This window comes from Taeniopygia guttata, chromosome 6 (assembly GCF_048771995.1).
Source record: "Taeniopygia guttata chromosome 6, bTaeGut7.mat, whole genome shotgun sequence".
In the NCBI taxonomy this organism is placed as follows: Eukaryota; Metazoa; Chordata; class Aves; order Passeriformes; family Estrildidae; genus Taeniopygia; species Taeniopygia guttata.
In genome coordinates, this window is record NC_133031.1 from 28,412,869 (window position 1) to 28,431,625 (window position 18,757).

The 18,757-nt window shown below is 43.6% G+C and overlaps 1 protein-coding gene across 32 annotated transcripts in view; it reads left to right on the forward strand.

The window, feature by feature from the left end:
• The window catches only part of TCF7L2 (transcription factor 7 like 2), a 172,946-nt gene that overhangs the window by 59,304 nt on the left and 94,885 nt on the right, over positions 1–18,757 (forward strand). For 29 of the 32 annotated variants that reach the window (XM_072931253.1, XM_030276410.4, XM_030276412.4 and 26 more), the window contains one exon: positions 2,541–2,642. The exons of the other annotated variants lie outside the window; for them this stretch is intronic. In XM_072931253.1, coding sequence (XP_072787354.1) covers positions 2,541–2,642 — 102 coding nt within the window. The remainder of the gene's footprint in view (positions 1–2,540; positions 2,643–18,757) is intronic. 32 annotated transcript variants of the gene reach the window in all.

The window sequence follows — 18,757 nt, forward strand, 5'->3', positions numbered from 1 at the left end:
GAAAGCATGCACTGAAAGCACGGGCTGTTGTGGGATAGAGGTGGAGTGGGAGCAGCCATGCCTTCTTGCTCTGTTTCTTCTAATGGAATTTATTGCTAGTAAAAAGCAGCACAACTGACAGTCCTGAAGGCTTTGTAATCCCTGCAATAATTACTGACTGGATGGGGTCTGCTGTGAGCTCACCCCTGCTGCTTGTCAGTGCCTCTGTCTGCCCTTGGGGCAGTCTCAGAGAAGCCCACGTGTTTCTCAGCCAGTGTTTTAGGACAGCTGCTGACCTGAGCTCCTCACGGGCTGTCATGGTTGTACAGATATTCCAGGGTTGCTTGTGACTGTGGGATGGTCATGGAAAAATGAAGGTGATGAGTTTATTTTTGTGGGTAGTGGCTTGGTGTCTGTTCCATGAAAAGCCACTGTTTGAGCTGTCATGTTCTTGTAGGGGCTCCAGCTGTGGCAGTGGTAGCTTCTTGCTCTCCAAAAACCATTGTGAACTTTGAAGCAGAGTCATGCACACATCCTGTGAGGACGTTTTCCTTGGAAGAAGGAGAAAATACTTCACTGATTGTCTGGAAAATCTGACTAAGCCAATAGTAGCTGTGACCCATCAGGACCCGTTCTGGAAATTCATGCACCCCTCTATGTGGTGGTGTTTTGATTGCTGTCTAAGAAAACTGTTGGACTTTTGAAAATGCAGCAGTTTACTTGTTTAATAGTGCCATCTGAAAATCTGTAATGTATCAGATTTCCCCTCAAGTTTAAAAGTTGGCTCTCAGTTGGTTTAGGTTTTGGGTCCAAATTCTACACACTCGGGTTGCATTTTTATGCACTTTTTTGAAGCCACAAAGGGTTAGAAAGTTTCTTTAACATCATCTCGACTTTAAAATTTATGTTGTGGTCACATATATTGAAGAGCAGGGATTTGATGCAAGTGATCAAATATCTGGAGACTTACAATTGAGTTGTAAGAGTTAGAAATACTGCTTATCGGTAGTCTAGTTCTGGTTTGTTTGGGTTTTATTTCTTGTTTTTAAGAAGTGCTGAAACATTCTGGTCCACATTGCACAAATCCCAAATGTGAACATGAATAAAAAACAAGACTTCTTGGAACTTGTGGGGCACAAATCCAGAGTATGGGTTTGTTTATTTGCATTCCAGTAGCTCGGAAAACTCAGGCCCTCCAAGTGATGGGAATTGGTAACACATTCTCCTGCTGGCTGCTGCTTTTTGGGCACCTCAGTGCCCAGAGTCTTGCCTTGCATGTGAGCAAATGTTTTGCATACGTGAGCAAATGTGATAGATAGTGATGTGCTGAAAGCATGGAACCAGATCTCCTTCCTTCCTCCATGGAGATTCAGATACAGCTTCCGCTGTTTGCCTGGAGTGGCGGAGGCTGTTTGTGCACAGTGGTTCTTCAAGATTACTTTTGCTTTAAAAAAGAAAAAAAAAAAGGAAGGAATGGGTAAACATAATTATTTCTCTAGTAGGTATTTTCTAGGAATAGATCTGTCAGGTCAAGCAGTGTCTAGTGCTAAATAGGAGCTTCTGCAGTGGCCTGATCTGTGTGTGCAGCTGCTTTTCTTAGTTCTGGGATGGGGTGAATGTATGTGGCCGTACACATTTCTTCCAGCACAGTACAGGGCTTTTAGAAGTCCTGTATTATCCTGTGTTAACTGGGACAGCACGGCAGCGTGCAGAGAGAAAAGCCTGGGCTGAAATTATATTTAGATGTACAGTGCAGAAGTTTGTTTGGGATAACTAATTTCTCCATGGACCTGCTTTTGTTCAGTATTGAGCACTTTGGGTGCAGCGAGCTGAAGCTTTTCTTGCTTTTGAATCAGTGCCCCCATACACTGCAGACGTGGCACCTGTGTGTGTTCAGCCTGTCTGCTGCTGGCAGTGCCACAGAGAAGCTGTGGCTGTCCCTGAGCCGGGGTTATCTGCAGAAGATGAGCAAGAAGAAAATAAATGCATGGTGTCTTCCAGAAATGGTGAAATGTAGAGAAAATAGGTGCTAAGACCCAGCAGTGCTGGGTCTTTTTGGGGTAGTGCTCTGTCCTTAGGGCTCGTACAGCACTGGGGAGTTGGAGCAGTTGACGACTTGGTACATTTGCTGAAAGAAGGCTTGACAGATGACCCGTTCAGTAATGAGATCATATTCTTAATTCATTATATGTTTTCCCTCTCCTGACACTGATATCCACCTTTTCCCTTGTCCCATCCTATCCATGGTTATGCTATTTTGTTGTCTGTGGGTTTTGTGCTACTTCTAGAGTTGCTACAATTAGTAAAATAAATATTATACTGTCTTTGTAACCTGTTTTTTTTCTTATTCCTGAACTGTAATGCAGTGATATGAGATTGTTAGTTCTGCACAGATTTTGTATCCACAAACATGTAAGGTTGTCTTAATTTTTTGTTTCAGTTCCTTGCATAAGTTTTGATTTATACTTTTTTATCCATGTTACCTAAGATTTGTTATTTTTTTTTTTGCCTTTCTTTTCTGAACTCATTTTTCTTTTCCCATTTTTGTTTCCTTCATCCAGTATCTGCAGATGAAATGGCCACTGCTTGATGTTCAGGCAGGGAGCCTTCAGAGTAGACAAGCCCTCAAGGATGCTAGGTCTCCATCTCCAGCACACATTGTTGTAAGTAAACGCAGAAAGATGTTCTTCCTTTGTTTAAAAAAAAAAAAAAAAAGCATTTGACATTAATGGCAATGGTTGTCACCAGTTTTCTTTTACACAGACCAAAGGAGAAATACCTCAAAACAAACAAATCCTTAACAAGCTTGTGGTAAAAGGAGGGAATACTTTTGTTATCACTGGGCTGAAATTATGAAATTATCATCCATGTATCTTGCAGGATACTAGGGAGTAAAAAAAATACTCTAAAATTACTCACTGCAGCGTTATGTAGAGGCAGTGGAGTCCAGTCAGACTGGTTTACACATCTGACAGTGTTGAAGGGAAGAGACTGTCTGGAAGGTTTAGACTTAAGACTGCCTTAGAAAAATCGAAACCAAGCCTCTTCTAATGTCCTTAAAGAAATCTTTTCTTATTGCCAAATCTTGGGTGAGAGTTTGAGAGTCGGTCAGGATTTTCACCTGAGTGAAGGTTCAAAAGGGCCAAGTTCAACAAAGCACATGTTCCTTTGTGTTGTGATGACTTCTCATATAGTAGAAACATTGTTATCAAATGTTTACTACTGCCTGCAAAATATAAAACTCTCCTTATAATGAATAGTATTTTTAAAAATACTGTTATTTCTTAACATCTAACTTAAATTTTCAATTCTTGGTTAATTTTTCTAGTGCTTCTGTTGTGAAAACAATGTTGAGTTTGCAATGTTCAGTACAAATTTACGTGAGAGTGGTTTGGGGGTTTATTTTACTTTCTAAAATAGCATTCATAGAGATCTAGAAGGAAATGTTTATGAGGTGATTTGCAAAAGCAGTTATATGCAGTGGTCCATCCTCACCCACAGCCAGGGTCAGGGCCATTTATTGTTAAGGAGCATCTTAGCTCTGACTATTCATCTGGGACATTTACCTCTGGAGAGAATGGCATGTAGTGGGTTAGAATATTTCTTCTGAAAAAAAATCATCATCAAATTTAATGTGATTTAAAAAAAAACCAACTTTTTTACAACCATTGGATGATAAGGTAAATACCAGGAAAAGAAACTGCTCATTCGTTATTTTCTGCTCTATAGTCTAGAGGTGATACAGCTGGTAGATCATCCAAGGCACACATTGGTTTTGCTAGAAATCTCAAATCATACAAAACATTTTGAGGTGCTTCTCTTCCATTGTTGTCTTTTTAAATTGAGAATTGTCAGCCCATTGTGATGAGTGTCATAATTCTTTATTCAAAAGGAAAAAAATATTTCCTGTTTTAGAATCCATAACTTCTAAACCATCCTTCGAACCATCAGAGAGCAACTGGAACAAGACTGGTGTCTGCCCAGTTGATATCTAGTGCTGGCTGCTTCACTTTTTCAGAATTATTTTGCTTTTTCTTCCTGTCCACTTGGGCTGTCACTGGAGGAAGATATCAGAGAAGAGATGTCTGGCTGATTAATCAGAAATCTACAGTCATCAAAACCTGCCACCATCTTACTCCTAATACGAAATGAGCTAGAGAAACTTTCCTATTTTAATTATTTTCTTTTTACTGCTGCGCCAGAGGACTGACACGGGGTGGGCATGTTCCTGTGGCTCTGGCATGGTGGAGTGATGTCAGACTCCTAGGAAAAGATGGAGAGGGAGCAAGAGGCTTCTCCTGGGTAGTTGCAGCTGGGGAGGGCAGGATGAGTTTGGTTGGGATCACCTGAGCTTCCCAGTGCTGAGCATCCACTGTCCCTAAGCCTCCTGCCCTGCAGGAGAGCCTTAAAAACCCAAAGCAGCCCGTGGTGCTCAGGGGTCTCAGCTCCTCTGACTCCCTCTAGCCCTTCCACCCAGGTGTGGGCAAGGTGGAGATGAGTGGTCAACAAAATACACAAAAAAGAGTTCAAAAATCACAATCATTTTGGAAAATGAAGCGAAACCTGCTTTCAGGGAGGCTGAGGTTGATCTGCTTTGTGTTTTGACCATTTATGGGGTTCTTATGGATCTCTTTAAAAGCTGTTTCACTCTGCTATTCAATAAAAAGCATATTTACCATAGCAACCACTTAGGCCATGAGGAACATATACTACCTCCGAGATGGAGGCCACCTTCCGAAAGAGCCACAGCTGGCATTTGTAATGTGATCTTTTGTGCTACTTACAATGTTGGAGGGAGAGGCAGCGGAGGAGGGAGCGAGGGGGGAGAGCAGTGGGTTTTGGGAGGGGGGGAGGTTCTGCAAGGTTTAATGTTTATTTCTAGCAGCAAACTGTTTTGCCTTTTTCTGTTAAAATATATAAATAAGGGGCAGCTTTTTCCTGGCACCGACCCCAGGCCGCATTAATTTTGTGGAGTGAAAATGGCCCTTTTTTTTTTGTAAATAAAGTTAGAGCGGGTAGTGGCATTTGGGGGAGATAGAGTGGCTGCAGATGCCAGTTGGCCTGGGATGTGTCAGGCATCTCTGGTGTCCTGTGCCTGCCCACAGCACCTGCAACCTGGCTGCTCTTGCACAGGGCTCTATATCCACTCCTGTCTGCATTTGTGGAAACACAGTTAATCTTTTTGTGGAACTGTGATGGGTATTTCATGGGCATCCTGATGTTTCTGTGCCAGTGTAACGTGTAGAGATGGAAGCTGGTTCTCTACCCTGGTTGCTGTGTCTAGTCTACCCATCAAGTGTATCTATGCCAGTTTTTCATCTTCAAATCAGTTGGGCTGCCCTGAAGATCTGTAGGAAAATGCTAACACCTGCAAATCACTTCTTATCTTTCCCCTATCTCTGAAATCAGGATTTGAGGCTAATCTTCATAGCTGGATTACAAAGAGAGGAAAGGAGAGTGTGGCGGCTTGGGGTCTCCCCCCTCCCCCTTTTTTTTTCCTTCTTTTTTTTTACCACTTTCTTTTTTCTCTCCCTGCCCCCCCACCTTTTTTTTTTTTTTTTCTTTTTTTTTTTCCTTCCCTTTTTTAACATTCTTTCTTCTCAGTGCTTGGCTGTGATGACCACAAGCTCCGTGTCAGTTTTTACTCCCAGCTCCAATGAAACTCCCCTTAGGAGTTCAGCTTAATGACTCAAGGCTGCATAACATGGCCGTCTGTAATGTCTTAAGTAAAATCTGTTCTATTTGTCAGCCATCCTCCTTTCAGATTTGTTTAAGAACATTAAGTTGAGACTACAAAAATTGAAGCAAAAGACCAGCATGAATAATTTGGCTGGATTGCTGTCCCCAGTGCCGAGGGCTGGGTTAATACTGCTTTTTCATGGTGCTTGAGAGAGTCTCCAAGGTCCATAATGAGAAACAGAATATTAAACTGAAATTATGTTCAGTATGTCTTGAGGAAGGTACAGCATGAGGCTCCATTTAAGAACAGTGCATTTATTTACATTTAGGTGCTTCACTCATCTGGTAAGACTTTTTGCATCTTGCTCTGGCACAGTCATGCTGCTTATCTGTGTCCAAAGGTGAAAGAAAACTGGGGCAAAAATTGTTTTAATAGTATTATTAAGCTTGCTAGGTCAAAATTTTGAGTTCAGCCTGCAGATAGTACTATTATGAGGCTGGGATATTTTTTAAGTGTTTTTTGTGGTTATTTCTCCTCTTTTTTTTTTTTTTTTTTTTTTTTTTTCCTGACCTTTGATTTTATTGAAGGTATTAAGATTTTGTGAAACAGTCTTCGCAGGAAGTTTTGTAAAGCACAGACCCCAGCTTGCTCTCAGGGGGTGGGGTGCTAGTTGTCCTGTAGTCCTGTGGTCAGTGTGCACCTGATTTGATCCACATGTGTGCTGCCAGCATGGTGATAAGGATGAGAGATGGGTGATGTAGGAGTGGGCATCTCACAAGAACATTTTCTGTTGCAGCCTGGACAGGCAGGTGAAAATGAGCAAGATGTGTCTGTGCGAGGATCTCTGAAATCTGCTCACTGCAGAAAACAAGCTCCTTTAAAAGCTTTTTTATCTGTGTGCATTCCTACAACCTTGAGGAGAAAACCACTGCCGTTCTTCTTCGCTGTTCTCTGCAAAGTGAATACTCTGATTCAGCCATACCCTGTTTTGGGCAGGAGTGTGGGTGCAAGGCCAGTCCTGGGATCCTGCCTCCTGCAGGCTGTGCAAAGCCTTGCTTTCAGCTTCCTCACTACTTGGCAAAAACATTCAGAAGCCAAGATGATGGTGGCTCGGTACAGTATATTCCTTATAAAACACTAAGGAGTTTGAAAAATTCCTGCATTTTGAAGTAAATGTCAATGTTAACCTCGGGGGGAGGACTTCCAGTACTTTTTGGCCTAGTATGTAAGGAACACACCATATAGTAGACTGAATCACCAAGAACAAAGAATCACTGTGCAGTAGTGTATCTATTTTTTTTTCTTCTTTTTTTTTTTTTTTTTAAAGTAAAAATGTTTTTTCAAAACATAATGTGACAAGCAAAACTGAAGGCACAACCATCTGAAACATACTGAATGTTCTCAGCCTCTTCAATGAGCATGGACTGCAGGCATCTGGGACCTCTGTGTGGTTTGGAGAGATCAGGAGGTTTTTTTCCCAGAGCAACTGAAGTTGAAGCTGCACAGTCTGCCCTGCCTGTTCCCTAATTATTTTTGTCTAATGTGGTTTGTACTTCTGCATTTTAAAGAAAAAATGAATACCTACTAGTAACAATTAGGTTTATTTTAGGCAGATTTTAAAATGCACCTCCAGTGTCTCTCCAGACAGGCTGGAAATGGGGTGCATCCAGACATACATGTGTCCTGTATGTGTAGAGCCATCTGGAACCATAATCTTACAACTTCCACTCACAGTACTCCTAGAGGGCTTTTAAAGCTCTTGCTTTGTTTGTCTTTAATGTTTTGTTGTAGGGAGACTCTTCTTCCTCTGCAGTAACCTCTTGAGATGTTTGTGGATTGCAGGCTGCCTGCAGCCATGATAGCCTGACCCTTTTCTGTTCCTAGAATTCCACAGGGTGATCAGGAATACAGTGGTGTTGTGGGGGAAAGGACTTGAGCTGGACATCACTGATACCAGTCCTGATGTTGAGAGGGACACGTGGGCAGGAGGAGAGGGCTGTGTGAGCTCTCCTGGTGCCCAGTCCATCCCTGCCCAGCACGCAGATCCCTGAGACTCACACTGCAGAAATACCCACACAGACTTAATTGGAAAGCTCCTTTGGTGGCTCTCTCCTTTTTAAATACTCTATACTTTATTTGGCTAATTGCTTTGGCAATTGCAAAGTAAATAAAATGTTTCATTAATACATGCCCAAAAGTATGCAAACGTCTTGTCCTGAATTTTTGGAGCTTCTTGGAATTAAGCCACAGAACAAATTAAGCTTGCTGAGAATTTTGTGGCTGAATCTTTCACCACTAATTCCTTTTGATTTTTTTGTTGCAGAGGGTTGTGTTTGAAAATATCTGTGTACAAACCAGAATGTTTGGGGCTAAGTATAGAATTTACCTACTGGCAGCCCAATAAAATTGTTTTGGATGGCTTCCTATAAAAGACACCCATTATATTCAGTACCCATTAAATATTAATGGAAACCTAGTGCTTGATTTGTGTAGACAACAGAAGAAATTTGGGCTCCTTGAAAGTAATTCACTTGGTAATTCAATATGTTTGCAAAATAGTTCAGACTTTAGGGAACTGCTTCATGGCCTTGTGTTTACTCTGTAACACAATGTCCATCCTCTACAGCCCTCCTTTCAGTACTGGAGGGAACTCTTCTGCTCTAATGCTGAGACTGGGGAAATGTGCAGGCTTGTACCTCTTACTGTGAAGTGAGCAGGAATTTAATGCTTCTGCAAACATCAGTCAGCACTAAAGCACCTTCAGAAGACACCTTGGGGCTGGAATTGCAGCTGGGATGAATTGTCACGCTTGGCTGTAGTCAGGAGATCTGTGAGTAGTTCCAAGAACTCTGAAGTATTTGGATGCTGGGATATTTCAGCTGTGAATAAATGCTGTAAAATGTATAGTACTGCCAACCCCAATTGTTCTAAGATCATGAGTCAGGCCTCAAAAGATCATGGGGATTTGTGGGGCGGGGGGTTGTGTGTTGTTTTTGTTTGTTTTCTGTTTCTTAAATAATACATTTTGTATTCTCTTTATTTGTTCTGTTTCCTGAGCCTGCAGGGTATACTCTGCTCAATCTCAAAGTTTTCTCTATAGCAGTTTGTGAGCTTGCTGTGTGCTGTGAGAGGAGTCTGAGGTTCTTCCCTAAACACTCAACTTCAAGGCTACCATGCCTTGAAAAACAGCAAGTATTGCTAGACTGGCTGTAAAACTGTAGGAGTTAGCAACCCTAAGTGTTGCTCCAGGAGAAGGCAGCTGAGTAGGGGTGCTAGGATAGGCTCAGCTCAATCAAACCCTCATCTGTTGAGAATCCATTTCTTGTGAATCATCTGCTTTGACTTTGGGAGAGCCTGGTCCTTGGTGCTGGCAAAGGCTCTGGCTTTTGAGTGCTGGGGTGACTGACTTACCTTGTCATGGATGGCTGCAACATTTCCAGGCAGGGTAAGGCTTCTCTAACATCACTCGGATGGCTCAGCAGGTCCTCCTGAAGTAGCAGGTTTATAGCCATGGATATTGCAGTGAACCAGCAGCAGTTTTGGTTTCCTGAAGAGGCTGTACAGTCTTGCATATAAGTTGGGAGCCTTGAGATTTGACATTTTGGTTTGTTATGACACACCAAAGTATATCTCTCTCTGACATGTCTGAGTATTGAAGCTCTCTGGGTGAAGAGGAAGCAAGACAAAAGCTTGCTCATCAGATCATCTTAGGAAAGATGTAGCCATGCTGCCTTCAGTGTGGTTGGAAGTGCATCTACAGCAGGATTCCTTCTTGTATCTTTTGTTCATAAAATAAGCCCTTATGTCCTATCCTATGACACAAATAGGATACCTAAATTCTGGCCACTTTTGACTAGTTAGTCTGGGATACAATAAACCTGCAGAGAGCAACATTTTGAGATGGTTTGGAAGAGTATTTCAGCACAGAGGAACGCAAGCTGCATTTTGAATTCAATCACATGCAGTTTGTTATGCCGAAGCACGCATGTTAAATGAACTTCTAGGGACTTGTACGGGCCTACAGTTAAATACCAACAGGCTATCACTCTCCAGGAGAAGAGTGGATGTGCCAGCGGAGCGGGGAGGACGCAGACGGTCGGTCCCCAGAGCCCCGGGCGGGTGCGAGGGCTGCAGCAGCAGCAGCTCGGCCTTGGCAGCGGGCGAGGAGCTGCAGCAGCGCCGGGCGATGCTGCAGAGCCAGATGGGTGAGCCTGTCAGATCAAAGTTGACGTGTACCGAGGGTGGCAGGCTTGGCAGGGCCGCTCGCCGCAGGTCCTCCTCCCCGCGCACCCCGTCTGCAGCTGGAGTTTGTGGCTGGATTCAATCTGGAGCGTAGAGAAGCAGGTCCTGAATAATGCAACCTCCTCCGGAGCCAGAGCCTGTGCTGACTGGAGCAGGAGCAGCCATCATGTGTGGAGAACAAGGTTTAATGGGTATGATATGGCCCTGGCACTTATTTTTCTCCAAATTTCTAGAACCACAGTCTTCACTTACCAGTCCAGCTTTGGGCTTGTTGATGCAGAATGGAAAAGCCCAAGTACCCAGTGGAAGTAGCTGTCTCAGAATAACTATTCCTCATTATCTCTCCATGCGGCCACTCTCATTCAGCAGTAAGAGGTCCTTTGTGTGGTTTAGCTTAATCCGCTTTGGAAACGGATTAAGCTAAATCTCACAAAGGAACTCTTAGTGCTGAATAACAGTGTCCACACGGAAAGATAATTCGAAATAGTTGTTCTGCATTTTTCAATTCACACTTGAGCACAAAAACTTTCCTCTGCAGATGAGCCTACTTGAATAGGAACTGCCTATTTTCTGTCTAAGCAAGGTCTGTGTGCTGTGTGCAGGTGCTATAGTAAAGTAAACATAATGTATTTTTCATTAAAAAGAAAGGAAGGAAACTGGAATTGCTGGGCTCAGGACCATTTTTTGCCAATTTGCTCAAGCCCAGGATTATTGCTTTTCTCACCAGTTCATGTGGTTTGGGATTAGATTATTCATGGTATGCTTTACTTTCTGGAATGTGTAGACATTTCTGCTCTCTCTTGTGAAAGAAACTGGAGCTGCCTTGTAAGCCACTGAATAAAGAGAAGGAAGGATGCTTTCTGCTATGCCGTATGCAGACCTGTTTGGCAAGGGGCAGACCCATTTTGGAAAACCTTTGGGGAGTTAGAGATGTTACAAATAACAAGGAGTGTTGCCTTTGTAAAACAAGCAGTGTTCTGTGCCTATTTTCACAGAAGGAAGCTAGAAATAAGTTGTCAAACAGATTTTAGGCTTGGATATGCAGTGGGCTGGGGACAGGGGTCTCATTCCAGGGGAACTTACTTGGGAGCTTTGCTCATACCTAGCAGATACCTGTGAGTAAAGTCATTGAGCATATTATCAAGGTGGAAAAGCATTGCTCACTCCTGTTTCACTTGTCTGGCCAGAACAGATGCTAAGTAACTTTCCCAAGTTGATTTTGAGAAACTGATGATTTCCACATCTGGATTTTAGAGGCAAGCAAAAAAGCCTGTAGCACCACAGGAAAGTTAAAAAAAAAAAAAAAACAAACAAAAAAAAAAAAAACCAAACAAACCCAAAAAAACCAAAACAAAAAAACCCACCCACCATAAACTGGAGTAGTTTTTGAAATCTAAACCTAAAATCCTTACATGTAGCAGACCTTAGAGGAAAGTTACTTTTGGTGTCATTTAGATCCTTGTTTCAGATGTACCTTACACCTCATGTCTAGGAATTAGTAAGTTTGGAGGAGCTGGACCAGTCCTTCTCTACCTTGGCTGGCAGTAGCCATGCACTCAGGCCCCCATCTATAGGAATGATATGTGCAAAATGAGGGATAGGCTGGCAGCTGGTCATGGACATGCATAGTTTGAACACTTATGTTTGTGTGTTTACAAGAGGAAAGGTGTTTTCTGACTAACCTCCCTGATGGAAGTAAGAAATAAGCAAATGTTGGGGTTTGGTTTGAAGGTTTATTTGTTGTTGCTATTCTTTTTTTCCTCCAACTACCTTCTTGGTACAGATTAAGGACCTGATGGTGACCCTGGGCCCTGCAGTGCAGGCCTGCAGAAAGAGTTGCAGTTTCCTAGGAGAGGCGAGTGGTTCTTTAACATGCATTTTTCCTTTGGCACGACACAAAGACTTCTCAACTGCTATTACTGTGGAAACTAGCTTCCCCTTCCTTTTTACTTTTTAGGCCTTGATTCAAGAAATCATTAAACATGCGTTGATGTCCATCGGTGTTCAGGACAACACTTAAGCATGTGCTCAAAGTGCTGTCTTGTGTAGTGATGCTTTTCTGAGTTGGGGTGCTTGAAATGAGCATTTATATGAAATAAAGTCCCTTCCTGAGAGACGATTGTGGCCTCTGCCTGTTCCCCAGCTACTGAAAAGAAAGAGGGAGAGAAGGAATAGTGCGACCTCAGTTCTTCTCCCCTGGAGCTTGTCCTTGTGCTGATATATTTATTCCCAGGGCTGTAGGAGCAGTAGTAGAAGAAAAATTGAAGGAGGATTTTAGTCTCTTGATGCTCATCTGCCCACTGGGAAATGAACAAAATCTGAACACGGTCTCCTTCTCTGGCTGAAAGGATAGTGTCTGGGAAAGGAAAGCAAACAAAAAAAGTTGCCCTAATCTGTGCCTGCAGAGCTCTGCAATGTCAGTATTGAGTGCTGCGGGCATGTGACTGCCCTGTAATAAGGCAATGATGTTTTATGGAGGAAAGCAGAATGAAGAGACCTGAAAGCCACCAGACTTTCTTACTATGCACTTCTGTCTCCTGTCAAGCAGCTGAATGGAAGCCATATCATTAGAAAACCCCAAATGTCTGCAGTGAAGTTTTCCCTGGCAGCAGAACTTCTGTCACTGCATGTTGGGCATGTCTACGTGGTTAATTAATATTAAGCAAGCAAGAGTTTGAATTGCTAAAGTCATAACTGCTCCACGTTGACTTCTCATGTCAATGCTTTTCAGGCATGTCCAGCTCTTTGGAGGAAGTTGTTTACTGGACATGAAACAACCTGCTCCTTATTAAAGGGCTCTGATGGCCAGGGCGGGTTACTTTGGGATAAGCTCTGGTGTGAATCTGAGGCAATGCTGGTTGCTCCACAATTGCTGCCCGAGGGGTAAACGTGAGGCAGCAGCTGCCATTTGGGCTGAAGGTGTCTAGCATGTGGCTGGGCAGTTACAGAGGTGCTGCAAGGCCTTGCTGGGCTCACCCTGCAGTGACTTGTTCTGCTCCTCATGCCTGGGGCACGTCCAGGGAGCGTCCGCTCACACCGGAGATGGACTGTTAAACTCCATTCCTGCACAGGCAACCTCAGGTCACTGCCCTGAGGAATCTGGGGTGAGTAAACAGTGAGAAAGTGTGAGGGAGCAGTCCCAGCACTGGTGGTACAGCCAAAGAGCTGGAGCTGTGTTCTTTTTCTTCTTCTGGCCAACTCAGTCTGCTCCATGCCTGAGTTCCCGGCTGGGCTTGTGACTTTTTAAATAAAGCATCACCTGTTTGCTGGTGGTTGGACTGGGGGCCTTAGTCTGGGGCTGAGAAATTAGGTGCCCTTCCCTTCCCAAGTGCCATTTAAGCATGATAGTGCCTTCTTCCTGTGGACACAGGTTCATTGATGTGACTGTGTAATGAGCAGGTGAAAGCGCTTGGTGCAAATTAAAGATAATTTCATTATCATTTCACTGTTACCTGTATTTAGGAAGATGTAGTAGGCAAGGAGCTGTCAGAAAAGCAGATTGCTGTCGCTGCCTCAGACTGCCCAAATCCAGGGGAGATGGGGCTGTGCAGTGCACACAGCAGTGCACGCAGGGTTGCTGTACGTGTGTGGTGTGACGGGCACCGTATGCTCACATCCCTTTCCCAGGAAGGTAACGTGTTCTGCATATCAGATCATGGCAAAGCTGGAAGCGACGTACAGCTCCCCTGAGTCTGAGTTCACAGTCCAGACTGCTAGGCTAGCCTGTCTTTGACATGCATATTTAATGCTGTAGTTGTCTTTGCATATTTTGCTGGAGGGGACTAAAGGCAAAAAAAAAACCCAAAAACAACAACCAAAAACCTGGTTGCTCACCTGTCCTTCAGCACAGGTGAGCTTTGCACTTTTTCCCTTGGACATCTGTGAGACATTTAAAAGAGCATCATGGGTTCCTTACATCAAAGAGTTAATAGCAGTGAGTGGGTACAATAGCTCATTAGGACTTAAACGTGGGCTGCAAACTCAGAAATCTTGATAATTTTGGTCTATAAGGACACTGAACTTTCAACCCTAGTTCAGCAATAATAAATGCCAGTTAAGTAAGGCTTCCTTTTATGAAGAGAGGGTGGATGGATGCATTTCAATGGGCTTTAAAAGTCTTGCTACTCGTTTCAGCGTCTGCTGGCCGAATGCATCCGGGCATGGGAAGGCATTTCAAGATCTGCACAAAAAGCACTTTGAAGTATAACCTTTGTGAGCATCTTAGCTAAACCTGACTACAGTTGGAAGCAGCACTTTATCTATTTATTTATTTGGCAAGTATTTTTCTTTCAAAGTTGCTTAAAAAAAAAAAAAACAGAAACAAAAAGCCAAACCAAAAATAAACCTGTGAGCAATTAAATGAAAATGCAGTTTTGAAACTTTGACCCAAAGTGAAAGGTGATGGTGTACGTTTGCTTTTCTCATGGAAGTTTTCATAACCAAATATATCACTGCTGATTTTTGAAAGAGGGAAGATGAAGCTGTGCTGTGGGATAGTGCTCAGGCTGACAGCCCTGCCACCCTGGAGAAGAGGGGCTCAGCAGCGTAGCCATCCTCTAGCCCATGGTGTCTGTGCCCACAGGAATCCCAGCGAGGAGCTCAAAAATCTTTCAATAGCCCATTTGTTTACCTGTAGAAAGTTCCATTATGGGGACTAAGACTCGAGACAAATCTCAGAGTGGCTGCAAGTTCCCACTTCATAAGTTGCAATCTTCCTTGCCTTGAGTTCGCAGGTCTTGATTCAGACAGGCTTCTGCTGAGGTCCTACATGAGAGCTGAAGTTGTGTGTGTGTGTGTGTGTTTTACCTCGCCTCTCAGAGAGCACGAGGGAGACCTCCGTGAAGAGAGTGACAGGGTTTGATATAAACCAGCAGGACTGCATTGCTGCCATTATTCGACAGTAAAGCCTTTCACAATGCCATATGCTGTGCATTCCAGCGCAGCAGCCGAGGGTGTGATACAGCTAAAGCACACTCGGCAAACAGGAAACGCTGGTGACCGCTGTGTGTGCTTTTCATGGAGATAAAGTATTGAGAGCGTAACGAAGGGAAAAAAAGTGCTGGGAATGGGGGGAGAGGACGGCAGGGGTGAAGGATGTATTTTGGGCCTGACGCTCCGGTCATTATGAAAACGCAGGCAGGAAATGCAGCGGAGAAAACACTGCCTTGCTCCAAGATGTTGTTTTACTCCATTACATGTATTTTCTAGTTTGCTGCTGGGTAGTGAGAGTGGATGTGTGTGGTTTGGTTATTTTTACAGGGTATTTTTCTTTTTTTTCCCCTTTCTTTTTTTGTTTGTTTTGTTTTTTAATTAATTTTATTTTTAAAGTTCCTGCCACTCTGGCTTAGTATCCAACTCCCTTCCCCTCTACCCTACCCTGGTTAATAATGAAAGGCTATTTTAAGGGACTGGAGTTCAGTAACAGATATTTCATACTCCAGGAAAATGCGGACGTCGGTGTTTAACCTAAGCACAGTTGTTTTCCTGGGCAATGGCTCTGCAAAAGGCATTGCAAAGCCTCCTCAGAGTTAGGAAGTCGCTGTTGCAGGGCAGGGAGGAAGGCAGGGGGATGGGACCAACAGGTCCTCAGCTGGGGAGAGCTCAGAATCATAAACACACCATAGCTTTAATAAAATAAATGAAGTGGAGCCTTTTCAGACGAGGGCAGACTGTATTGGGGCAAGCCAGGCTTTTAACGTTGGGAGTGAAAATTGACAGGCTGAGAACTGGGACATAAACAAAAATGTCAGGCCCTGGGAGTCTTGTTCACTGGACAATGTCTCAATTGTTTCAGTGATTTTTCGCAGGCAGCAGGGGATAGTGGGAGATTTAACTCTTCACTGACCATGTAGAGCTGGAGGTGCTCGCAGAGTGAAGAAGTGGCAGAAAAGAGCATTTTTGTTTGGAAATGATTAAGCATGTCAGTGGGTGATAAGGGAAGGTCACACTGTCCTCTGCATACTTGTCTGCTGTTAAAGCTGGGCTTTACACTTCCTTAATTTTATTTAGGTTCTGCTCCCTGCTTGGAAAAGCATTTTTGGTTTTTTTTTTCCCTTCTAAATTTTTTTGCTTTTTATCAGGAAAAATGAGATCACGGGACAGACCAGTAGATATATAAGAAGAAGGGAAAGTGTCTGTACGTTACTTTTTAAAAAAAATTAGTACTTCATTAAATGGCTGACAGGCAAGTTTGGTTATTTTAAGGCTGTCTAGATTATTTGGAATAAGCTGAAATGTGAGATGAGGAATGCCCTTTATTTTTTAATTGCTTTACTATTTTGCTTAAGTCTCAAAATAAAAAACCATCTTCAAAGAAGGCAGGGGAGAGGCGAGGAGCTTAGTTGTCTCATCATACTTTTGCTTTATTTATTATAAAAACAAACACTGAAACCTGTTGCATACCAGCCTGACATGGGCAAGGTCCAGAAAGCTGTAACTGGTAATTCTTTACTCATCAGATTTTGAATGTGTGTTTTGTTGTGGGCAGGGGGGAGGAGGGCAAGAAACAAACCGAAGTTGCTTCTTCAGGGCGCAAAAGCTGTTGAGGTTTATTTGCAGGAAGATAAACCTTTTTTATTAAAACGTCGGTCTTGTCTCAGTTGAGTGAAGTTGAAACATTTTGCAGGCTGGAAGCCAACCAGCTTGGTGTGCAGCAGCCTAGTATTAAAGGTCTGGGATGTGCTGAGGTTGCTTTAACTTAATTTATGGAATAATAAATCCCATTTTTGTATCCGTGCATCCTCTGGCTGCTTAGTGTCCCGATGCATGTTTGCAGCCCCACACTTTCTCCTGCTTTCACATTTGTCCTTCCCCAGCCCCTGCCTGCTGCTGGTGGGCAGGCAGGAGGCGGGGAGCATCCCAGGGCTCTCCACTGCCTTCCTGCCAGGCAGGAAATTGCCTCCTCCTTGACTGCTGCATGCAGTAATGCAGCAAAACTTGTGCTCATGGGCAGGCTGCTCCCCAAATTCCTGCTTGGGAGATAAAGTGTCCTGTGTGATAAGGATGGGGAAAGCAAGCTCATGCTCTCCAGATGCTTCCGTGTGTGGTTCACATCGATGGCAGAGAGAGGAGAGGGTGAAAACAATGGCAGTGTCCTATTGAAACAGGCTGTTTCCAAAGGCCAGAGCAGGGAGAGTAAGTTGCTGTCCCTCCTAGACTGGAGAGAGTGGGCACTAAAAACACATGCTAGAGCTTCTGTGGAAAATCTGTCTCCATATGTGTTTTGAAGTGATACTGGTTTCAGAGATTTAGGAAACAAAAGTTGTTGACATATTGGAGCAGTTGCTTCCCTGAGTAAGTATCCTGAGTAGAGCTGGATTTAATAATTTATAATTAATCATTCGTGCAGCAAAATGAATTGCTCTTCCTGTTAGTGAAGGATCACTGAAGAGATCGTGATTTTTTGTGGAACTTTGTTTGTTACTCATGCACAAGTCTCAGCATTTTGTCTTGGAGATCATCCACAAGCAGTTCCTGAGCTGGCTGGTGTTGGGGCTCCTCTGAGCAGAGATGGGGAACATGTGATACATTTCCGTCCCCTGGGCTGAGCAGTGAGTGATACTCTTTAATTAATAAAAGTTTATTTTCCATGAAGATTGTCCAGTACTTGCATAAATTCACTGTCTTGGCAAGTGTCCTTACCACGGAATTTATTTGCTGGTGTAGTCACAGAAAGCAGTTAGCTTTGTCACTTAATGAATTGCTCCTATTTGCTACAGAGCACAATGTAAAGCTGGTCTAGCTCAGGTTGCTGTGGTTTTGTGTCTTAGAAACACAGAAGTAAAGAAATCAGTAGTTTGAAGCATTTTGTTAGGAGTATTTTGAAATTTCCACCCCTTTCTAGTCATGAATAACAGTCTGCTTTGATTTGAAAATAAACTCATTACTGATAATAACAGCCTACTAGAGATTTCTGCTTCTCTGCTCCTCCCCATCTCCTAGAGAGACATAACTGCTGTTCCAGGTGAAACAATGCTATTTTTAGTGCCATTGCAGAACATGCTCACAAGATGTCTGCTATACAGCTGGACAGTCCATCTATGTGTCTGTTTAGTTTTCAGGGCTGCCTTCTCCGGGACATCTCAGTTAGCAAATAGTTAAATCCCTAGTTTGGATGAACCAGTAGGTGAAATAGGGGAACACTGAGGAGAAAGTGCTCTTTGAAGCTATGTGTGGTGTCTATAACCCTTCAAGGCATGCTCAAGGCAGCTCAATTGTCCAGAATGAACAGCATCTTTAACCTTTGCTTGTGTTATTAAGGTTTTGGTGAGGTGGAATCAGCAGGTCATCTGCTCTGCTTTGTCTCCCACCCTTGTTCAAAGACATGCCTGGACGGGCCCATGGATCTTTGGCATCATATGCTCTCATGTCCCTTCACCTCACAAGACCTGAATCCTGCTTGTGGAGTTTGGGAAGCTAGCAAAGCAAGAAATGGGCTAAGTCACACTTTGTAAGAGTTGGATGTTGTTTGCCTGCTTTCTGGAATGAGCACGTGCTGGGTGGTGCAAGTGTTTGGATAATTCTTGTTGCTGTGCTTCTCCTGTGAGTATTGACTCAGCCTGGTGAGATACAGGTGTGGTGGTGGTTCAGTGAAGGGCTCAGAGAAACTCTCCTGTTCTGGTTGGGTGTTTGGAGGTGTGATTGAGAGCTGCCACAGATTTGAGATATGAAGCAGGGAGCAATCCCTTCCCGGTGCTGTCAGCAGGAGAGCTGTACCTCTCTGAGGGGTGAATGACTCCTGCATGGCTCTGCACCCGTGCTGCCCTTGCACTGGGTACCCTCCTGCCTCTGTGAGAAGCGATGAAAGGACTTTTAAATTCCCTTTTTGCTGCTTGAAGATCTTCCCAGTGCAACCTC